At 34.1% G+C, this 19,069-nt stretch overlaps 1 protein-coding gene across 15 annotated transcripts in view; it reads left to right on the top strand.

Annotated features, from left to right (window-relative positions):
* Positions 1-13,785, top strand: part of gpcpd1 (glycerophosphocholine phosphodiesterase 1) — a 56,743-nt gene extending 42,958 nt beyond the window's left edge. For 8 of the 15 annotated variants that reach the window (XM_073932388.1, XM_021468409.3, XM_073932386.1 and 5 more), the window contains 5 exons: positions 802-867; positions 963-1,099; positions 2,599-2,734; positions 3,073-3,233; positions 10,753-13,785. In XM_073932388.1, the coding sequence (XP_073788489.1) occupies positions 802-867; positions 963-1,099; positions 2,599-2,734; positions 3,073-3,233; positions 10,753-10,936 (684 nt within the window). In that variant the 3' untranslated portion in view covers positions 10,937-13,785. 15 annotated transcript variants of the gene reach the window in all.
* The last annotated feature ends 5,284 nt before the right edge of the window (positions 13,786-19,069 follow it).

The raw sequence follows: 19,069 nt of genomic DNA, 5'->3' as shown, positions 1-19,069 counted from the left end.
CCATTAGTGATACTTAAAATAAATTAAAAATGTGACTGTTGATATGCATCAGCTGCCAACCGGACGTTCTTAGCATTCTCCTTGCGCATACACTCAAACAATGTTGGGTAATTTTGTGTTCTAAGAAAAAGATTTATACAGCTTAAAGTGACATTTAAAGGCTTAACTAGGAAAAAATTAAAAACTGTTTTTATTCTAGCCAAAATAAAAAAGACTTTCTCCAGAGGAAAAATATTATCAGACATACTGTGGAAAAAATAAAAAATAAATAAATAAATAAATAAATAAATAAAATAAATATATATATATATATATATATATATATATATATATATATATATATATATATATATATATATATATATATATATATATATATATATATATATATATATATATATATGTTTATAGATATATATATATATTTAACAGAGCAAGGAATTTTTCACAATATGTGATAAAAAATTTTCGTCTGTATAATATATATATATATGTACTTTTTAAAATATTTTTATTTTATGATTATTGTATTATATGAGTACAAGCTTATATTTCAAGCTACATATGGTTCTCTGTATTTAATCTTAAATAATCAAATAATCTTAATGTTTTATACTCAGATTTCACATAAATATATGTTTAAAATATATATTTAAAGAATAACTTTTGTTTAAAATATAAATTTAAAGAACAAAGAGGCAACTGTTTACATCCAGGGTGTGTGTCCTTTGTAATAATTGTTTTAATATAATTTAAAAAAAAAAAGATTTTAGTAATAAATTCTAAATATCTCTGTTTCAGATATTCCAGTCTGTTCCAGAAAATGTGGGATTTAACATTGAACTAAAGTGGATCTCTCAGTTCAAGGTTTGTTTTGCCTCGAGCGATACGTGAGTTGGTTTGATCTCAGTATTAGCAGTGGGAAAACAAAACATGCTTATTGTCTGCGTTCCTATAAACAGGATGGCTCCTGGGATGCAAACCTCTCCACCTACTTCAACATGAATCAGTTCTTGGACATCATCCTCACTTGTGTGCTGCAGAATGCTGGAAACAGGAGGATCATCTTCTCATGCTTTGATCCTGATGTTTGCACAATGTAAGACATAAAGTTCTCATGCATATTCTAATAATGCAGTGATGCTTAGCATTAAAAGGGGACCTATTATGCACAAATCACTTTTATAATGTATTTAAACAGTTATATGGCAAATGTGTGTAAATATAATCAGCCTTTATTGGTAAAAATGTATTAATTCTTTTTTTAATAATCACACTTGATAAAAACAGTCTGCAGAAACACTTTGATTGACGTTCTCCCTTTGTACATTTCATCAGAGGGGAAGCCCCGCCCATTAGTGACTACCTGTTCCTCATTAGCATAGGATGGCAGTCTTGTTTTTAATCTGCCACTATGTTGACACACAGGCATTTGTAGCTCCACCCTCTTTTCAAAAGAGCACAATCTCATTTGAATTTAAAGCGACAGTCATCAAAATTACACAATTAGGATCAAAGCCTAAAAGGGGCAGCATCATTCATTCATTCATTCATTTTCTGGTCGGCTTAGTCCCTTTATTAATCCGGGGTCTCCACAGCGGAATGAACCGCCAACCCATCCAGCAAGTTTTTACGCAGCGGATGCCCTTACAGCCGCAACCCATCCCTGGGAAACATCCACACACACATCCTCCCACGCGAAGGCAGGGAGAACATGCAAACTCCACACAGAAACACCAACTGAGCCGAGGTTCGAACCAGCGACCTTCTTGCTGTGAGGCGACAGCACTACCTACTGCGCCACTGCCTCGCCTATTTTTGTTATATTATATGATTATATTATATTATTTAATTTTATTTATATTATTTTTTTATTATTATTATATTATTTTATTTATATTATTTCTATTATATTATATTATAGTATTATTTTATATTATTGATATTATTTTTGTTATATTATATTGTTATATTATATAATTTTATTTATATTATTTTTATTATATTATATTATAATATTTTATTTATATTATTTTTATTATTACAGTTAATAGTAAATTTAATAAATAATATAAATAATTCTCGTTAACTTTCGGCCGCAACCATATCTGATCTAGTAACAACCCTGCACCAGGGCAGGCCTTGTACTTGTACATGTGTAATGACAATAAGATTGAATCTAATCTAATCTAATTATTTATGCGGTGTATGTTGCTCTCTTTCTCGTTAACATGCTTAAACAATTGTGCTACATGACATCATAAAAGCTTTTCTAGCCCTCTTGTGTTGGACTTAAGGCTTGGGACTCTGCTAAAGTCTGTTCTGAAATGAAAGCCTCAGTCTGACGTCATTCGCTATGGTTTTTAATGATGCGGGATTGACAGGTGAAAATCAGAGCTACCTGCTTAAACTGCAGACGCAAGGGCACAGATCCGATTCATATCGGATAAATTATGAACAAGGCCTGAACCTGACTTGAGTAAATCGGAATCTATGTGATTTTTCCTGCTTGCATGTACATGGAATTAAGTCACTTAACCCATGCAGTGTAAATGCAGCCTTTGATTGCATGTTGCAAAAAATGTGTGTTTTCTACAGGGTGAGGCAGAAACAGAACAAATATCCGATCCTGTTTCTGACCCAAGGAGTGACACAGCTCTATCCTGAGCTCATGGACATCCGCTGTCAGAGCACTAAGATCGCCATGAGCTTTGCTCAGAGTGAGAACATACTGGTAAGAGTCGCATGCGGACAGATGGTGTAAAACCCCAGATGTTTGTTGATACAGCTGAGAACACTGTTGTGAAACAGCATTGAGAGAATTCACTGTAATCACAAACTTTGCAAATCTATGAAGTGAATGGCATCTAATAATGAGCTTTTTTTTTGAATGCAGCTTCAGCATTGAGACTAAAATTAAACTGCTGATTAAACACTGTTGTGAACTAGCATAGAGATGCCAAGTTTGCTACTTTAAAAATACTCTAATCACACAATTTGATGCACTTTTATTTTTATTCATATTGGTTTTAAATTCTATTGAGAGTAAATAACTCATGTGTGCGTTTACAGGGGATCAGCGCTCACACAGATGAACTGCTGAAGAACATGGAGTTCATCGGGGAGGCTCAGTCCAAAGGCCTTGTGGTTTTCTGCTGGGGTGATTATAACAATGACCACGAGAACAGGAGGAAGCTGAGGGAACATGGCATTGACGGCCTCATATATGACAGGTGGGTTTTATTATTATTTTTGTCTACAAGGGTAGCTTCAGTTTTCGAAAGCAGATTTGATTTTAGTCATATTACATTAATTTATTCATGTCAAGACAGACGTAAACCAGCCAAAGTACCAGAATAGAAACAAGTTCGGAAAAAATATTGTTCATTCTCAAAAAAAAAAATTAAAATGAAAGTCAACTCTGCATACAAAAATGAAATGAATTTCATAGGCCAAAAAATTCTGTTAGACACAAAAGAAGACGATTTTAAGAATGTTGGAAACCGGTAACCATTGACTTCCATAGATTTTTTTTTTCTTACGAGGAAGTCAATGACAACCAGTTCCAAGCTTTCTTCAAAACATCTTTTGTGTCCAACTGAATTTTTTGGTCTATGAAATTCTTTTTATTTTTGTGTGCAGAGTAGACTTTTATTTCATTTTTTTCGAGAAAGAAGAATGATAAAGATAATTTGAAGAATGTTTGAAACCTGTAACCATTGGCTTTCATTGTAAGAAAAAAGTACTATGGAAGTCAATAATTACCAGCTCCAAACATTCTTCAAATTATCTTCATCATTCTTCGTTCTCGAATTAAATAAAAAAAAATCAACTCTGCATACAAAAATAAAAACTATAGATTTAAACAATAATAATTATAAATGTTTGTTCAATCATACAAGTACAATGACTTTATTCAAAAGTACTTTTTGACTGCTTACATTTTTAATTTAACCATTCAAATTATGTGCAGAAAAATAAAAGAGGAAAAATAAGAAAAAAAGAGAAGAGAAGGAATTGGAAAAACATATTTTTGGAAAAATGTATTTAAAAGTTCCTAAAAATGCATTTATTGTTAAATATTTAATACATTGTTGAATAGTTTTTTTTAATGATTTCAATTAATTAGAGATGCTTTTTTGATTGAAACTTTTTTTATTTACTAATAAAATCAGTCTAGCGGCTGAAAAATAAAAAAATAAATATTTGAGCAAAATTCTTAGAAATTAATTGAGCCTTATTAATAAATAAAATGGTACAGCAGTAAAAACTATTCTATGATTAGAAAAATAATTGATAGAGTCAGAAAGGGCAGAAAAGTAGTCTTGTTTTTTTTTTTCGAGAAACATTTATAGGACTTTAGGGAATACAATACACGTGTGTGGAATGTGGTGACACTGTCAAAAGAGTAATCATCAGCTACAAGTGTAATGGATTATTCAGCAAGAGTCGATGTCGTCATAGTTGATTTGACTGTCATGTTGACTCTTTCAACATCATTAATGAGCGTGACAGCCTGAACACACATTTCCGTCTAATGATACTGTGCTTTATGGTTGTTTGCTGATGGTCAGGGCATATCAGCACATGTGCGAGAGCAGCTGGGTAAAGGTTAAACTAATCAATGAGGTTTTTTGTTTATGTAATACAGCACATTATGCCCTGTGCGCACTTTTCACTTAATCACACTCAGACAGAACATCCACGGCTGTTGTGAAAACATCATTGTGTGTACTGTACATACACAAATGCTGACATTTTTTGTAGATCTTTCTTCTGCACAAAAGGTATTTTGAAGAATGTTTGGAAATGGTAAGCATTGACTTTGATAGTATTTGTTTTTCCTACTATGAAAGTCAATGGTTACAGGTTTTTAACATTCTTCCAAATATCTTCATCTTGTCTATACATGCAGAAATGCTGACCTTTTTTTGTCTGTTGAACACAAAAGAAGTTTTTTTGAAGAATGTTGGAAACAGGTAACCATTGACTTCCATAGTCTTTTTTTTTCATACTATGGAAGTCAATAGTTACAGGTTTCTAACATTTTTCAAAATAATTTGATGATGTATACATGCACAAACTCAGTTTTTTTTTTCAGATCGTCTCTTGAACATAAAAGAACAAGTTTTGTTACCACTGACTTCCATAGTGTTTTTTTCTTACTGTGGAAGTCAATGGTTACAGGATTCCAACATTCTTCAAAATATCTTCATTGTGTATACATACCAAACGGTGACTTTTTTTGTAGATCTTTCTTCTGTTAAACAAAAAAGAAGATGTTTTGAAGAATGTTGGAAACTGGTAACCATTGACTTTAACATTATTTGTTTTTCCTACTATGGAAGTCAATGGTTACCAGTTTCCAACATTCTTCAAAATATCTTCATCATTGTGTTTACATGCACAAATACTGACTTTTTTGTAGATATTTTTCCTGTTGAACACAAAAGAAGATGTTTTGAAGTATGTTGGAAACCGGTAACCTTTGACTTTCAAAGTGGGGTTTTTCTTACTATGGAAGTCAATGGTTACTGGTTTCCAACATTCATCAAAATATCCTCATCATTGTGTATACATACACAAACACTGATCTTTTTTGTAATTCTTCTTTTAAACACAAAAGAAGATGTTTTAAAGAATATTTGGAACTGGTAACCATTGACATACTGACCTTTTTATTTTTTAGATCTTTTGCTAAACACAAACTGGTAACAACTGACTTCAATAGTAGGAAAAACAAATACTATAGAAGTCAATGGTTACAGGTTTCTAATATTTTTCAAAATCTCTTCATCATTGTGTTTACATGCATAAATGCTGACCTTTTTTTTTTTAGATCTTTCTTCTGTTGAACACAAAGAAGACGTTTTGAAAAATGCTGGAAACCGGTAACTACTGGCTTACATAGGACTGTTTTTTCCTACTATGGAAGTCAGTGGTTACAGGTTTCCAACATTCTTCAAAATATCTTCTTTTTTGTTCAACAGAAGAAAGAATCATAAGGTGAATAACCTTTATGATTTATGATTTTAGATTCTGATTTGATTATTTTCAGGAAAAATTCAAATAGAATTATTTGAGTCATTCAAACGTCCAATCAAAATTCGCTACTACCTAACAGTCTCCTGTTTGAACCTTTAATTTGTGTGGTGTGACTCCACTTCCTGATAACAAAAATTCTATGCAGTGTTTACTTTTCATGTCTTTCCTCAAACCCCTTTCATTCTTTGATTTATTTTTCTTCTCCCACCATCATCTGATGGTCATTTTTTTCCAGAATACATGAATGCTTGGTGCCTTCAACTTCCTCTGATGCCAGTAATGTCTTCTGTTTCCTGGTTGTGTGTGTGATTTTTATTAAGCCATTGGCTGCTGCCTGACAGATCTCGCTCACTGACTACAGCATTAAGAGAACTGTAGTGTTTTACAGCAATGATGTGAGGCACTAAAACTCCTGAGTGAACTTGAGTGGCTTTTATTCAAATTACTTGAAAGTTCAGCTGCCTGTTACATCATCGTGAACATTACAGACTTCCTCTTTATTTGGATGACCTAGTTTTTTTCCCCCCAGAACTCAGAGTTACAATGCAGATGTGCATATGCTTTACGGATTTATTACACACTGGTGACGTTAACAGCGCATGAATCCCTTTTGTGGGCCTCAATGACTTGAACATTGAAGAAGAAATGATTGAATGGATGGATGTTTGGCTTCTGCTCTCAAACCAACATGATTGATTGAGTAGGGCTGCACGATATATCGTATACTTATCATTATTGCAATAATAGTAAATGCAATATATGTATCGCAGACATATATTTGATGCATTGGTTGTTTAACTAAATTAGACCAATTATGGGCCTTGCAATCTTTAGCCCCGCCTCCCCAGTAGTTGCTCTTCTGCTTTTGGCTGAAGGTGAACCCAGATATGAAAATAAATACTTATAGTAGGAAATGACAACAGCCAATCAGAGTCAGAATATCTGCTGAGGTTTTCACTCACTCCTGGTGATTTAAAGGCTTAATGTTTGCACCTTGACATGTTTTTTTTAGTCTGAATTAAATCTGAAAAATATATTTTATGTTTATTTTAATATTAATAAATAAATAAATGATTTAAAAACATAGCTTATTAAAAAATAGCATTTTTCTAAGGAAATTTTATATTGAAAAAATGGTGTTATCGCAATATTCAACAACAGTACCGCAAATTTTTCCAGTATTGTGCAGCCCTATGATAGAAACGCATGCAGAAAATCTTCATTTGTCTATATATGAATGAACATAATGCTTTTTGATTGCTGAAACTGCAGAATACGATCATAAAGATGACAATTTAATGTATAACATTGATTTTACTTCGTTTTTGATGTATATAATCATGTAGGAATCATACACATAATCAGATTAAAATTCTACAAACCCATGAACACATGGGGCACTATCATATACGCGGTCCAAAAGGCGCAAGACGTGTTTGGCATGACATGTTGCTATTTTCAGACCAGGGGTCCGTTCTTCGTACGTGGATTACTCAGTTAGCTGGATTTGGATTTTGACGATTTGACATGATCCAGGATCGTTTCGTTCTTCAAAGCTGATCTGAGAGTTGTTGTCATAGCAACAGTTCTGCTAGCTCAAACCTGATCGCAAGCAGGTTCAATTCATATAAACAGGATTAGATCGGCTCAGTTCAAGCAAAGATAATAGAGAAAGTACCGAATTATGATATTTTCTTACAGTAGTAGTTATATACACTTGGGAAAATAGTAAAAAAAAATAAATAAATTTAACTATATATAAAAATTTATAGTTATTAATAAAATAAAGTTATATTAACAAAACTTATGCAATCTGCACCTTCGAAAAGAAAGTACAAAAGAAAATGTATTGATATGAACTTTTTAGATTGCTTTATACAATTTGTGTATGATAAAAATGCAGAATATGTGACTTTTTAAAAAAAAGAAATAATACATTAATGCAGTCATGAACATGTTTTGACAGTTAATATGACAGTGATTTGATGCTTCACAAAAGTTGCAGACACCTTTACCAATATCAAAATGCTTTTGTAAACAACCAGTTATTCCATACAGCGATTAAAAAAACGGCTACTATAATAAAGAAAATCTTTTTTTAAATGTAGAACTAAATACATTGATATGCATTGAAATACATGATGAATACTCTTGACACATGAAAGTGGAAAGCCTGCAGCTCACAACAAATGTGGAAGGTTATTGCGTGTCATATTTAACAAACAGTTTACTGCTAATTTGACGTAAATTTGCTCACATGGATAATTGAATATTAATCAGATGATGTCATTACGCTGCTGTGCCGTCAGCCAATCGTTGCATTGCTGATCATGATTTCGAGGATCGATAGATCTGTCCTTCATAACACACGCAGCGATCTCAGATCAGTTCATCCAGACATTCTAATCTGATTCGCAAACTTGTTTGAAGAACCAAATTAGAAAGAGATCAGTTATCAAGATTAAAAGATCCAGGATCGGCAAAATCATCTTAGATCATTTAAGCGAGGTACGAAGAACGGACCCCAGTTCAATCCTAGTCTTTCTGTTTTGCCCCACGTTGTTTAAATAGTAAATCCATTTGCACCACTTTATGGACTCATAGGTGTGCCGCTCTAAAAAGGAGGCGTGTTAAGGCGCATTGTTGGTGCGCTGCTATTTAGAGGAACTGAAATACTAAAACAACTAAAAGCTGGTCTAAAAGTCCAGCACAGAGCATGTTAGCATGCTTACACATTGCTTAACACACACAGGATGTACAGCAATACACAATTATTTTTACAGATGAAAAAAATTAAAGGATTAATATGTTACAAAAAGTATTTTTTTACATAAATATAAAAACCACTATCTCCACCTTGGGGCGGCTTTTCTTCAGTTTATTCATGACAATTAGCATTTTTATAATTTTGTTATTATCAGCAGTATTATTATTTATTATCTGCATATTTATATTTGTTTTATTAAAAACTAGCTTAGATTTGCCCACCTGTCAGGTTTTGAACCATATGGGGCGTAAAAATAGGACGTGTGTTTGGACACAACTCAGTTTTTTGAGCACATTTCATTATTATTGTTTATTTATTTGTTTGCTGGAAATTAGGACCTAATTTAGAAGTAGTTTTGAAACAAATCTTTGCGCTTAACAAACTAAATGAACTATGTAGGCTAATGGATGTCTTCAGTGGAGTGTGTCCACACCGTTTCCTTACTCCACAAAGGTAAAAAGTAAAAGTGAAGAGAAAGAGAAAGTAAAGAGGCCGAATGGAGGAGCTTCATTCTTAATCCCCGCGCTGCAGATGCTCTATTTAACTGTTTTCCCGCTAGTGAAGCGTTCAGTTTTTCAGGGAATGGAATATGATACTCTGATTGGTTTAATGCACATTATGCTCAAAACACACCCAGAACTCATTAGGACAATAAGCTCAACCCTGTTAGATCATGCGGCATGGCACAAACTGTATTTTTCCAGCCTTAAAATAGCAAAAGTGGATTCGAACATGCCATTAATTAGTTTTTTTTGGCTAAATCATTAAAATAGAGCCCATGATCTCCAGATCTGCTCTGAGTGTGCTTTCTGCAAGCATTTTACCTTTTTTCTTTGAGTAAAGTTATCGTCATATATTGTACAAAGCATGTGTAATAGCCTGATCCAGTTACTATGACCATTTATGTGAAGCTGCTTTGACACAATCTACATTGTAAAAGCGCTATACAAATAAAGCTCAATTAAATTGAATTCAATTAAATTACATGTAAAATTAAATATATGAAAAAATAAATAAAGCTGAAAGCAAGAATCAGTTTATTATGTTTAACTTTTGTTTTAGTTGAGTAAAACTACTGCAAATTAAACTAAAGGTTGTGCAAATAGTCAAGGTCACCACAGCGGAATGAACCGCCAACTTATTCAGCATATGTTTTACACAGCGGATGTCCTTCCAGCTGCAACCCAGTACTTGGAAACACACATACAAACTCATTCTCACACATACACTACGGCAAATATAGTTTATTTAATTCACCCCATTGTCTTTGGACTGTGGAGGATACCGGAGCACCCTAAGGAAACCCAAGTCAACAGGGAGAACATGCTAACTCCACACAGAAATGCCAACTGGCCGTGCCAGGACTCGAACCAGCAACCTTCTTGCTGTGAGGCGACAGTGCTAACTACTGAGCCGCAGTGTTGTGATTTCTAAACATAATAGTTTTATTAACTCATTTCCAATAACTGATTTCTTTTATCTTTACCCTGATGACAGAACATAATATTTTACTAGATATTTTTCAAGATACTAGTATTCAGCTTACTTCGGCTTAATTAGGCAAATCATTGTATAACAGTGGTTTGTTCTTTAGATAATTGAACCAAAATATTTCTTAAGGGGGCTAATAATATTGACCTTAAACTATTTTAAATAAAAAAAACTGCTTTTATACTAGCTAAAATAAAACAAATCAGATTTTCTCCAGAAGAAAAAATATTATAGGAAATACTGTGAAAAATTCCTTGCTCTGGTAAACATCGTTTGGGAAACATTTGAAATAGAAAATTCACAGGAGGGCAAATAATTCTGACTTCAACTGTATATATTGCAAATGCTTTCTACTTTTTTGTATGATCGCAGATGGAAACTTCTAGCTTTTTTCTTTATCAAGGGCTCCACAGCTAAAATACAGTTTCCTTTGTTTATTTCCACCTTAGAATCTGTGAAGACAAGCTCGAGCAGTCGAACATCTTCAAAATGGAGGAGCAGGGAGGAAACCTGAAGGAGGTCATCCAGACATGTGCCTGCTCCACCTACAGCATCCCCTGCTCCTCATTTCCCTGCCCCGGAAGACCCAGCGAGACCAACGGAGAGTCCGACTCAGGCCTCAGCTCCTCCTGAGAACCACACACTCAGATGATGTAAACTTCCCACAATGCATCATGAGTAACGCACAAATACACTCTGTCATTAAGCCAAATGTCATTTGAGTTGCAGAATATAAGCACGTCAGATGAATGTTGTAGAGGGCAAGCATAAAATGTTATCTTAAAGGGATAGTTTATCCACAAAATGAGCATTTACTCACTTTTACTCTCTCTCAAGTGGTTCTAAACCTTTATAAGAGTCTTTATTCTGTTAAACACAAAAGGAGATATTTTAAAGAATGTTAGAAACATGTAACCATTGACTTCCATAGTTGGAAATACTATGAAAGTCAATAGTTACAGGTTTCCAGCTTTCCAGCTTTTGTAACCATTGACTTTCATGATAGGAAATACTATTGAAGTTACAGGTTTTCAGCAATCTTCAAAGTATCTTATTTCTCGTGTGTTGTATAGGACAAGAATAAAATGCTATCTTAAAGGGATAGTTTACCTAAAAAGCAAACATTCAGTCACTTTTTACTATCCCTCAGGTGGTTCTAAACCTTTATGATATTCTTTATCCTGCTGAACACAAAAGAAGATATTTTGAAGAATGTTAAAAAAAAACTGCAACCATTTATTCTCTTGTGTGTTGTAGAGTAGTGTTTCCTAGCCCTGTTACTGGAGGCACACCAACAGTACATATTTTGGATGTCTTCCTTATCTGAGCCATTCATTTCAGGTTTTGGAGTCTCTTTTAATGTTCTCATGAGTTTGATTCAGGTTTAAATCAGAGGTTGAAAATGTGTACTGTTGGTGTGCCTTCAGTAACAGGGTTTGGCAACCGTTGTAGAGGACAAGAATAAAAAGTTCATAGAATGTTTGAAACCGGTAACCATTGAGAAATGTCAATGGTTACAGGTTTTCAGAATTCTTTAAACTATCTTCCTTTGTGTTCAACAGAAGAAAGAAAGTCAGATTTGGAACAGGTAAATGACAGAATTTACATTTTTGAGTGAACTATACTTTTAAACGTTTTTAAAACAATATATAACGAAGAATGTTTGAAACCGGTAACCATTGACTTGTATAGTTGGAAATACAAATACTATTGAAGTTAATGGTTACAGGTTTTTAGCATTCTTCAAACTATCTTCTTGTGTGTTGTAAAGGATAAAATGCTATTTTTTGGGGGGTTAGTACAACTCAGAAAATGAGCGTTTACTCACTTTTTACTCTCCCTCAAGTGGTTCTAAACCTTTATGGTTTCTTATTTCTGTTGAACACAAAAGAAGATGTTTTGAAGAATGTTAGAAACCAGTAACCACTGACTTCCATAGTTGGAAATACAAGTACTATGGAAGTCAATGGTTACAGGTTTCCACCATTCTTCAAAATATCTTCTTTGGTGTTGTAGATGATAAGACTAAAATGCTATCTTTAAGGGATAGTTCACCCCCAAATAAACCAAACATTTACTCACTGTTTACTCTCCCTCTAGTGGTTCTAAACCGTTATGAGTTTCTTTCTTCAGTTGAACACAAAGATAGGTTTTCAGCATTCTTCAAAGTATTTTCTTGTGTTGTAAAGAATAAGAATAAAACGCTATCTTAAAGGGATGGTTCACCTAAAAGACAAACATTTACTCACTCTTTACTCTCCCTCAAGTGGTTTCAAACCTTTATGAGTTTCTGTATTCTGTTGAACACAAAAGAAGATATTTTGAAGAATGTTTGAAACCTGTAACATTGACATTCATAGTAGGAAATACAAATACTATGGAAGTCAATGGTTACAGGTTTTCAGCATTCTTCAAAATATCTTCTTTTGTGTTCAACAGCATAAAATATTTTCTTGAGTATTTAACAAAAGAAAGAAGATTTGTAACAAGTAAATTGTGAGTCAATGATGACAGAATTGTAATTTTTAAGTGAACTATCCCTTTAAACGTATTCAAAACAATACTTTTGCTTTATGTAGACAAATTGCTTTCTGGATGCAGAGATGGTGTATAGAATGTGTATTTTGCTTGTATACAAAAATGTATAATTCTTAATATTCAAGAGTGTATTGGGAACAGTTTTGAACATTTATGCAATTTAGTATTCAAAATGTCACGAACAACAGAAATGCAAGACTTCACAGAATTTGTTTAAAAGCTAATGCTTTATATTTAATAGCCTCACTCTGAGCTATTAAAGTCTCTTAAAAACAGATTTCTTTTTTAAATGACACTCATTAAGATGCATATTGTTATATTGTTTACTATATCAAACCACAGATTCATTTTTAAAGGAATAGTTCGCCAAAAATGACTCATTTCAGTTTATTTACTCACTCTCAGACCTTCAAACATAGATATTTTTGCTGAAATCCTTCATAAAATGCAACAGTGAGAGTCTAAAAACAAAATGAATATTCATGGCTTCAGTTTCACTTGATAATACCTCGATGCATTATCAGGAGCATGTTGTATTAATTTCATTAGGCTTGAATGTTTTTTTGACTCTGTATTGTATGAGGAGTTAAATCTTCTTTAATGTTCTTTTAAACAAATTAACTCACCATCTTGTATGGCCTGAGAGTAAGTAAACAAACACAAATTAGCATTTTTGAGTGAACTGCCCCTTTAAATGAAACCCTGATGGTCTCAGCAGAACAAAATGTAATCTTTTTTTTTCTTCTTCATCCAGCTGTGCAATTGACTGAACTGTTTGTGTAAATGTGTGTGTGTGTGTATATTCGGATGGATGTGCTGCTGGTTTCAGTGTGTGTGATTCATCTCGTTTCCTTTCGCATGTTTGCTGTTTAGAGACTCGGAGTATGAATCCACACACACAAGAACAATGCTCTAAGAGCCAGAATAAACTAATTTAATGCCAATCACAGATTCTGTTCTTCTCTTCCGGACGAGCACTGTGAAATCATTGCAACACATTGGTTGCACTTTTAAATGAGATGCACTATGGGTAGAATGTAGAATAATTAGATTCTTTTATACATAATTCTATAAAAATATGTTGATGTGTTTAAATGTATCCTAAATAAAAATGTGTGTAGATGTTGTCAAAGCTAGTCAAAGACATTATGACATGACATTGTGCACTGAATTTAAACAGGTTTTATTTATAACTTGTGATCAGTTTTATTTTAGTTGATGTGGGTTTAATGATTTTTGTTTGTTGCTATTTTAATCAAACTATTGTCATAGTTTAGTTTTTAATTGTTTAGTTTAATTATAATCGTAATATAAATATAATAGCAATTTATTTTTCAAAACTGCTGTCACTGTATACAAAAATAATTCCGTCATTCATTTTCTTTTCAGCTTAGTCCCTTTATTAATCAGGGTTTGCCACAGCAGAATGAACCGCCAACTTAACCTACACATGTTTTATGCAGCGGATGCCCTTTGAGCCACAACCCAGTACTGAGAAACTATACAAAAATCAAAATATATATTAAAAATATAATAAAAAGTTGAATTGATTTGAATTAAATACTATTATAATTACACAAACTCGATTACGTTTGCAGACGAGGTCATGGTGGCACAAACAGTCACATTAATCATTTTCATTTTAGTTTCAAATAATAATCACAAAAGGCCACACAATGAAGTAATGTGGGTTGCATTTTTATTTTTAAATGAACTTAAAGGGCACCTATTTTATCCCGTTTCCAGAAATTTCCCAATGATTATTTGATGTATTTGTTGTGGAGTTAATTCAAATATTTTGATGAGTTTGGGAAAAACCGGTATTGAAGCATCTTGTTTTATAATTGTACTGACATGCGGCTGTGGTGACAAAGACGCTAAAATGCACTATTTTTACGTATACAAGTTTAAAACATTTTAAAAACTCATTCGTGATCATATTTGAGGATGATTGATGATCACAGAGAGCTGAACAGATCTTTTAATCCCAGTTGCTTTGCGCAAGTCCTGTCTTGTTGAGCTGATTATATGTGTTACTACAGAGAGATGTTAATATGTGGCTGTCAATCAATTTGGTGGGCGGGGGGACTGCACTCCTATGTCACATTGCGGTTGGCCTCAAAATGGGAGGGATTTTTTATGTCAGGAAATTAAAAAAAAAGAGACTTATTGTGTTTGTATCACCCCAATATGACTCTGGACACACTTTACCTTTACATACAGTCCTGTCCAAACAGCTTTCAAAAGATGATTTTCATCATAGTTGCCCTTTAAATAATATTTTTAACCCAATAGTTGGGTTTGTCCCACACCTTAACCCAACATTTTATTTGAGTATAGTAAAGGTAATAATCATTTCTATGAAATTAAATATTTCAAATGTTTGATTGACTGTGCTGGCGTGGGTTTCCTCCGGAAAAGACATGTGCTATAGGTGAATTTAATGAACTAAAAAAGCCATAGTGTATGAGTGTGTATGGATGTTTCCCACTACTGGGTTGCAGCTGGAACAGCATCTGCTGTGTAAAACATGTGCTGGATAAGTTGACGGTTCATTCCACTGTGGCTACCCCTGATAAATAAGGGACTAAGCCGAAAGGAAAATTAATAAATGATTGACCGTGATTATGTGTATCCCTGTGTGAGAGAGAGTGTGTGTGTGTGTGTGTGTTTGTGTGTGTGTTTGTGTGTGTGTGTGTGTGTGCGGATGTGTCTGTATATGTGCATGTATCTCTGTGTGTGAGTGTGTGTGTAAAGTGAATTTATATATTTGTCTATGACCAAACACCCAAAAGCATGATGGGATCAGCATTAAATAATATTATAAGCACACAGTTATACTTGCATTAGCAGAAGAGGTAGGTGAACAATTGAATGAAGACTGTTTGCATGCCATTTTTTGTTAAAGGGTTAAAGCTATCGAAGTTTGATAGAGGATGATAAAGGTTGGAGTAAGTGAACTTCATTCAAGTGCCCTTTAAATGTGTGATGTTTAAATGCTCTTTTATCCTTCACAGGTGAGCTGCTGATAGATGTGTAGTGTGATGTGTTTGACTGCATTAATATTTGAGCATTGTGCTCTGCCTCTTCCTGTTTGTTTTTCCACCTTAAACACAAAAGCAGCAATGGAAAAGCACCAGCAGATCTGCTCACATTCACTCTAAAGGCTGTGTCTCAAATCACCGACAGCCTGCAGCATTTTCAGGTCTCTTCTAACTTCTGTTGGTTACAGTAAACTTTATTGTGATGGGGTCGGATTTCTGTCTTAAATCCATCCCAGAAAAGATAACCTTTCTCCTTTTTCTCATTACTTTAGGTGATTGTTTGAATCAGTATTTAATTTTTGAAATTATTTTGACTAATAAGAGTTGATAACAGTTGTCCGCTTGTGGGGCGATTAGTTTTGCAGCGTTAATAGATTCACAGTATGTATCACACCACACATGTGATATAAACATCACACTATATTAACTGTACAAAAAACAACAGCTTCCCATTCGAATTCAGCAAATCTAGAGGTGTGTAGTGTACTCATTTGTTTTAAAACGGTGTTATTGTAAACCTGTAATTGTTTTCCAGTGTGGAAAGAAAGGAAACGACTCGCCTTTTTCCTGAAATGAAAGTTCATGTAAATAGAGGAAAGGTGTGACACTTTATTTTTGGCATGTTACACTTTAAAATTTCTTTCACTGTTTGTTTGTTTATTTATTTATTTTTTTTTCCTTTGGTCACAATGTCTTTGGATTTTCACACTTGGTTATGTACAACTTTACGGCCACTTTATTAGGTACACCAGGACCTCCTTTTGCCTTCAGGACTGCCCTAATCCTTCATGGCATAGATCAAACAAGGTGCTGGAAATATTCCTCAGAGATTTCGGTCCATATTGACATGATAGCATCACACAGTTGCTGCAGATTTGTGGGTTGCACATCCATGATGCGTTCCTGTTCCACCACATCCCAAAGGTGCTCTATTGGATTGGTGACTGTGGAGGCCATTTGAGTACAGTGAGCTAATTTTTCATGTTCAAGAAACCAGTCTGAGTTGATTTGTGCTTTATGATGTGGTGTGTTATCCTGCTGGAAGTAGCCATCAGAAGATGGGAACACTGTGGTCATAAAGGGATGGACATGGTCAGCAACAGTACTCAGGTAGGCTGTGGCGCTGACACCATGCTCTATTGGTACTAATGGGCAAAAAGAATGCCAAGGAAATATCCCCCACACCATTACACCACCACTACCAGCCTGATCTGTTGATACAAGGCAGGATGGATCCATGCTTTCATGTTGTTGATGACAAATTCTGACCCTACCATCTGAATGTTGCAGCAGAAATCGAGACTCATCAGACTAGGTAATGTTTTTCCAATTTTCTATTGTCCAATTTTGGTGAGCCTGTGTGAATTATAGCCTCAGTTTCCTGTTCTTAGCTGTCAGGAGAGGCACCCGGTGTGGTCTTCTGCTGCTGTAGCTCATCTGCCTCAAGGTTGGACGCATTCAGAGATGCTCGTCTGCATACCTCGGTTGTAACGAATGGTTATTTGAGTTACCGGTGCATTTCTATCAGCTCGAACCAGTCTGGCTATTCTCCTCTGACCTCTGGCATCAACAAGGCATTAGCGCCCACAGAACTGCCGCTCACTGGATATTTGATCTTTTTCTGACCATACTTTGTAAACCCTAGAGATGGTTGTGTGTGAAAATCCCAGTAAATCAGCAGTTTCTGAAATACTCAGACCAGCCCGTCTGGCACCAACAACCATGTCACCTTTAAAGTCACTTAAATCCCCTTTCTTCCCCATTCTGATGCTCAGCTTGAACTGCAGCAGATCAGCTTGACCATGTCTACATGCCTTAATGCATTGAGCTGCTGCCATGTGATTGGCTGATTAGAAATGTACGTTACTGAGCAGCTGGACAGGTTTACCTAATAAAGTGGCCGGTGAGCATATGTTGTTCCAGTTATACATGCCACCAAAATGTTCTTTGTGTTTTTTTCTGGTTTCCTCTTAAAAATAATAATCAGGTATGCACCAATATGGATTTTCTGGACAATAGCTTTGACCATTAACTAAATTTACAACTGAAACCTAAATTTACAAAAATATACAATTTTGTAGACGCTTTTATTCAAACAAACTTACAAATAAGACCAATCATAGTAATCAAAGAACAAAAATATGCAAATAATTTGACAATTGCAATGTGAAAATGGCATGCTTAAATCACTAGTTGAGCAGATATGGGAACAAATATCCCATTTTATCCCCTCTATATACCCATTTTCTTTGGATGTTTATAATATTACATTTAGTTTAATGAGTTATGCCATCTGTAATCCAGTGTTAATGATTCTGTCCTTGAATGCTGTAGTGAACTAGATCTGTAATGCCATCTACTGCTCAGTAATAAATGGACATTTTCTTTTCATTCATTTTCTTTGTAGATTAGTCCCTTTATTAATCCGGGGTCTCCACAGCGGAATGAACCGCCAACTTATCCAGCATATGTTTTACGCAGTTTTTCCCTCATAATATTTTCTATATTGCTCCTGATCTCAGTAATCAATACTGTGGTGAAAGCATATATATGTTAAAAGTTTACCATATTTTTCCTTACATACTAACCTAAACCACAAATCTATTAGAACTACAAAAAAAAAAAAAAAAAAAACACACACACTGAAGACTAAAATGACTACAAAATGTGTTAAAGGCATGCATAGTTCATCCAAAAAATGACAATACTGTCATTTATTCCTTTGCTTATATTCAAACATTGTTAAATATATTTATTTAATTTATTAAACCATGACACAAAATATTTTTGAAAAGTGTTGTAAACCGGTAGCAATTGACCTCCATAGTAGGAAAAACAAATGGAAGTCAATGGTTATCAGTTTTAAGCTTTCTTCTAATTGTATTTTGCGTTCAACAGAAGAATCTCACAGAAGTTTGGATTAAATAGTGAGTACATTTTCATTGTTGGATAAGCTATCCCTTTAATTATGAAATTGTTTGTCAATATAACTTTACCTTTATAAAATGTATAACAGAATTAAGTAGATATTAGTCAATTTAACGATTGCGATATTACGCAACGCGCTTTTCAGTATGTGCTTGGGAGTTGTAGTTTATACTTCTACTCAACCCTTCGTTTCAGGGCGGTCGCAGGACTACAAATGCCATAACTCCTCGCTGGAGCGTCCCGTACGCCCACGGTT

This window comes from Danio rerio, chromosome 20 (genome assembly GCF_049306965.1).
Source record: "Danio rerio strain Tuebingen ecotype United States chromosome 20, GRCz12tu, whole genome shotgun sequence".
NCBI lineage: Eukaryota > Metazoa > Chordata > Actinopteri > Cypriniformes > Danionidae > Danio > Danio rerio.
Note: the sequence above shows the minus strand (reverse complement) of the source record. Positions and strands in the feature narration are given on the sequence as shown.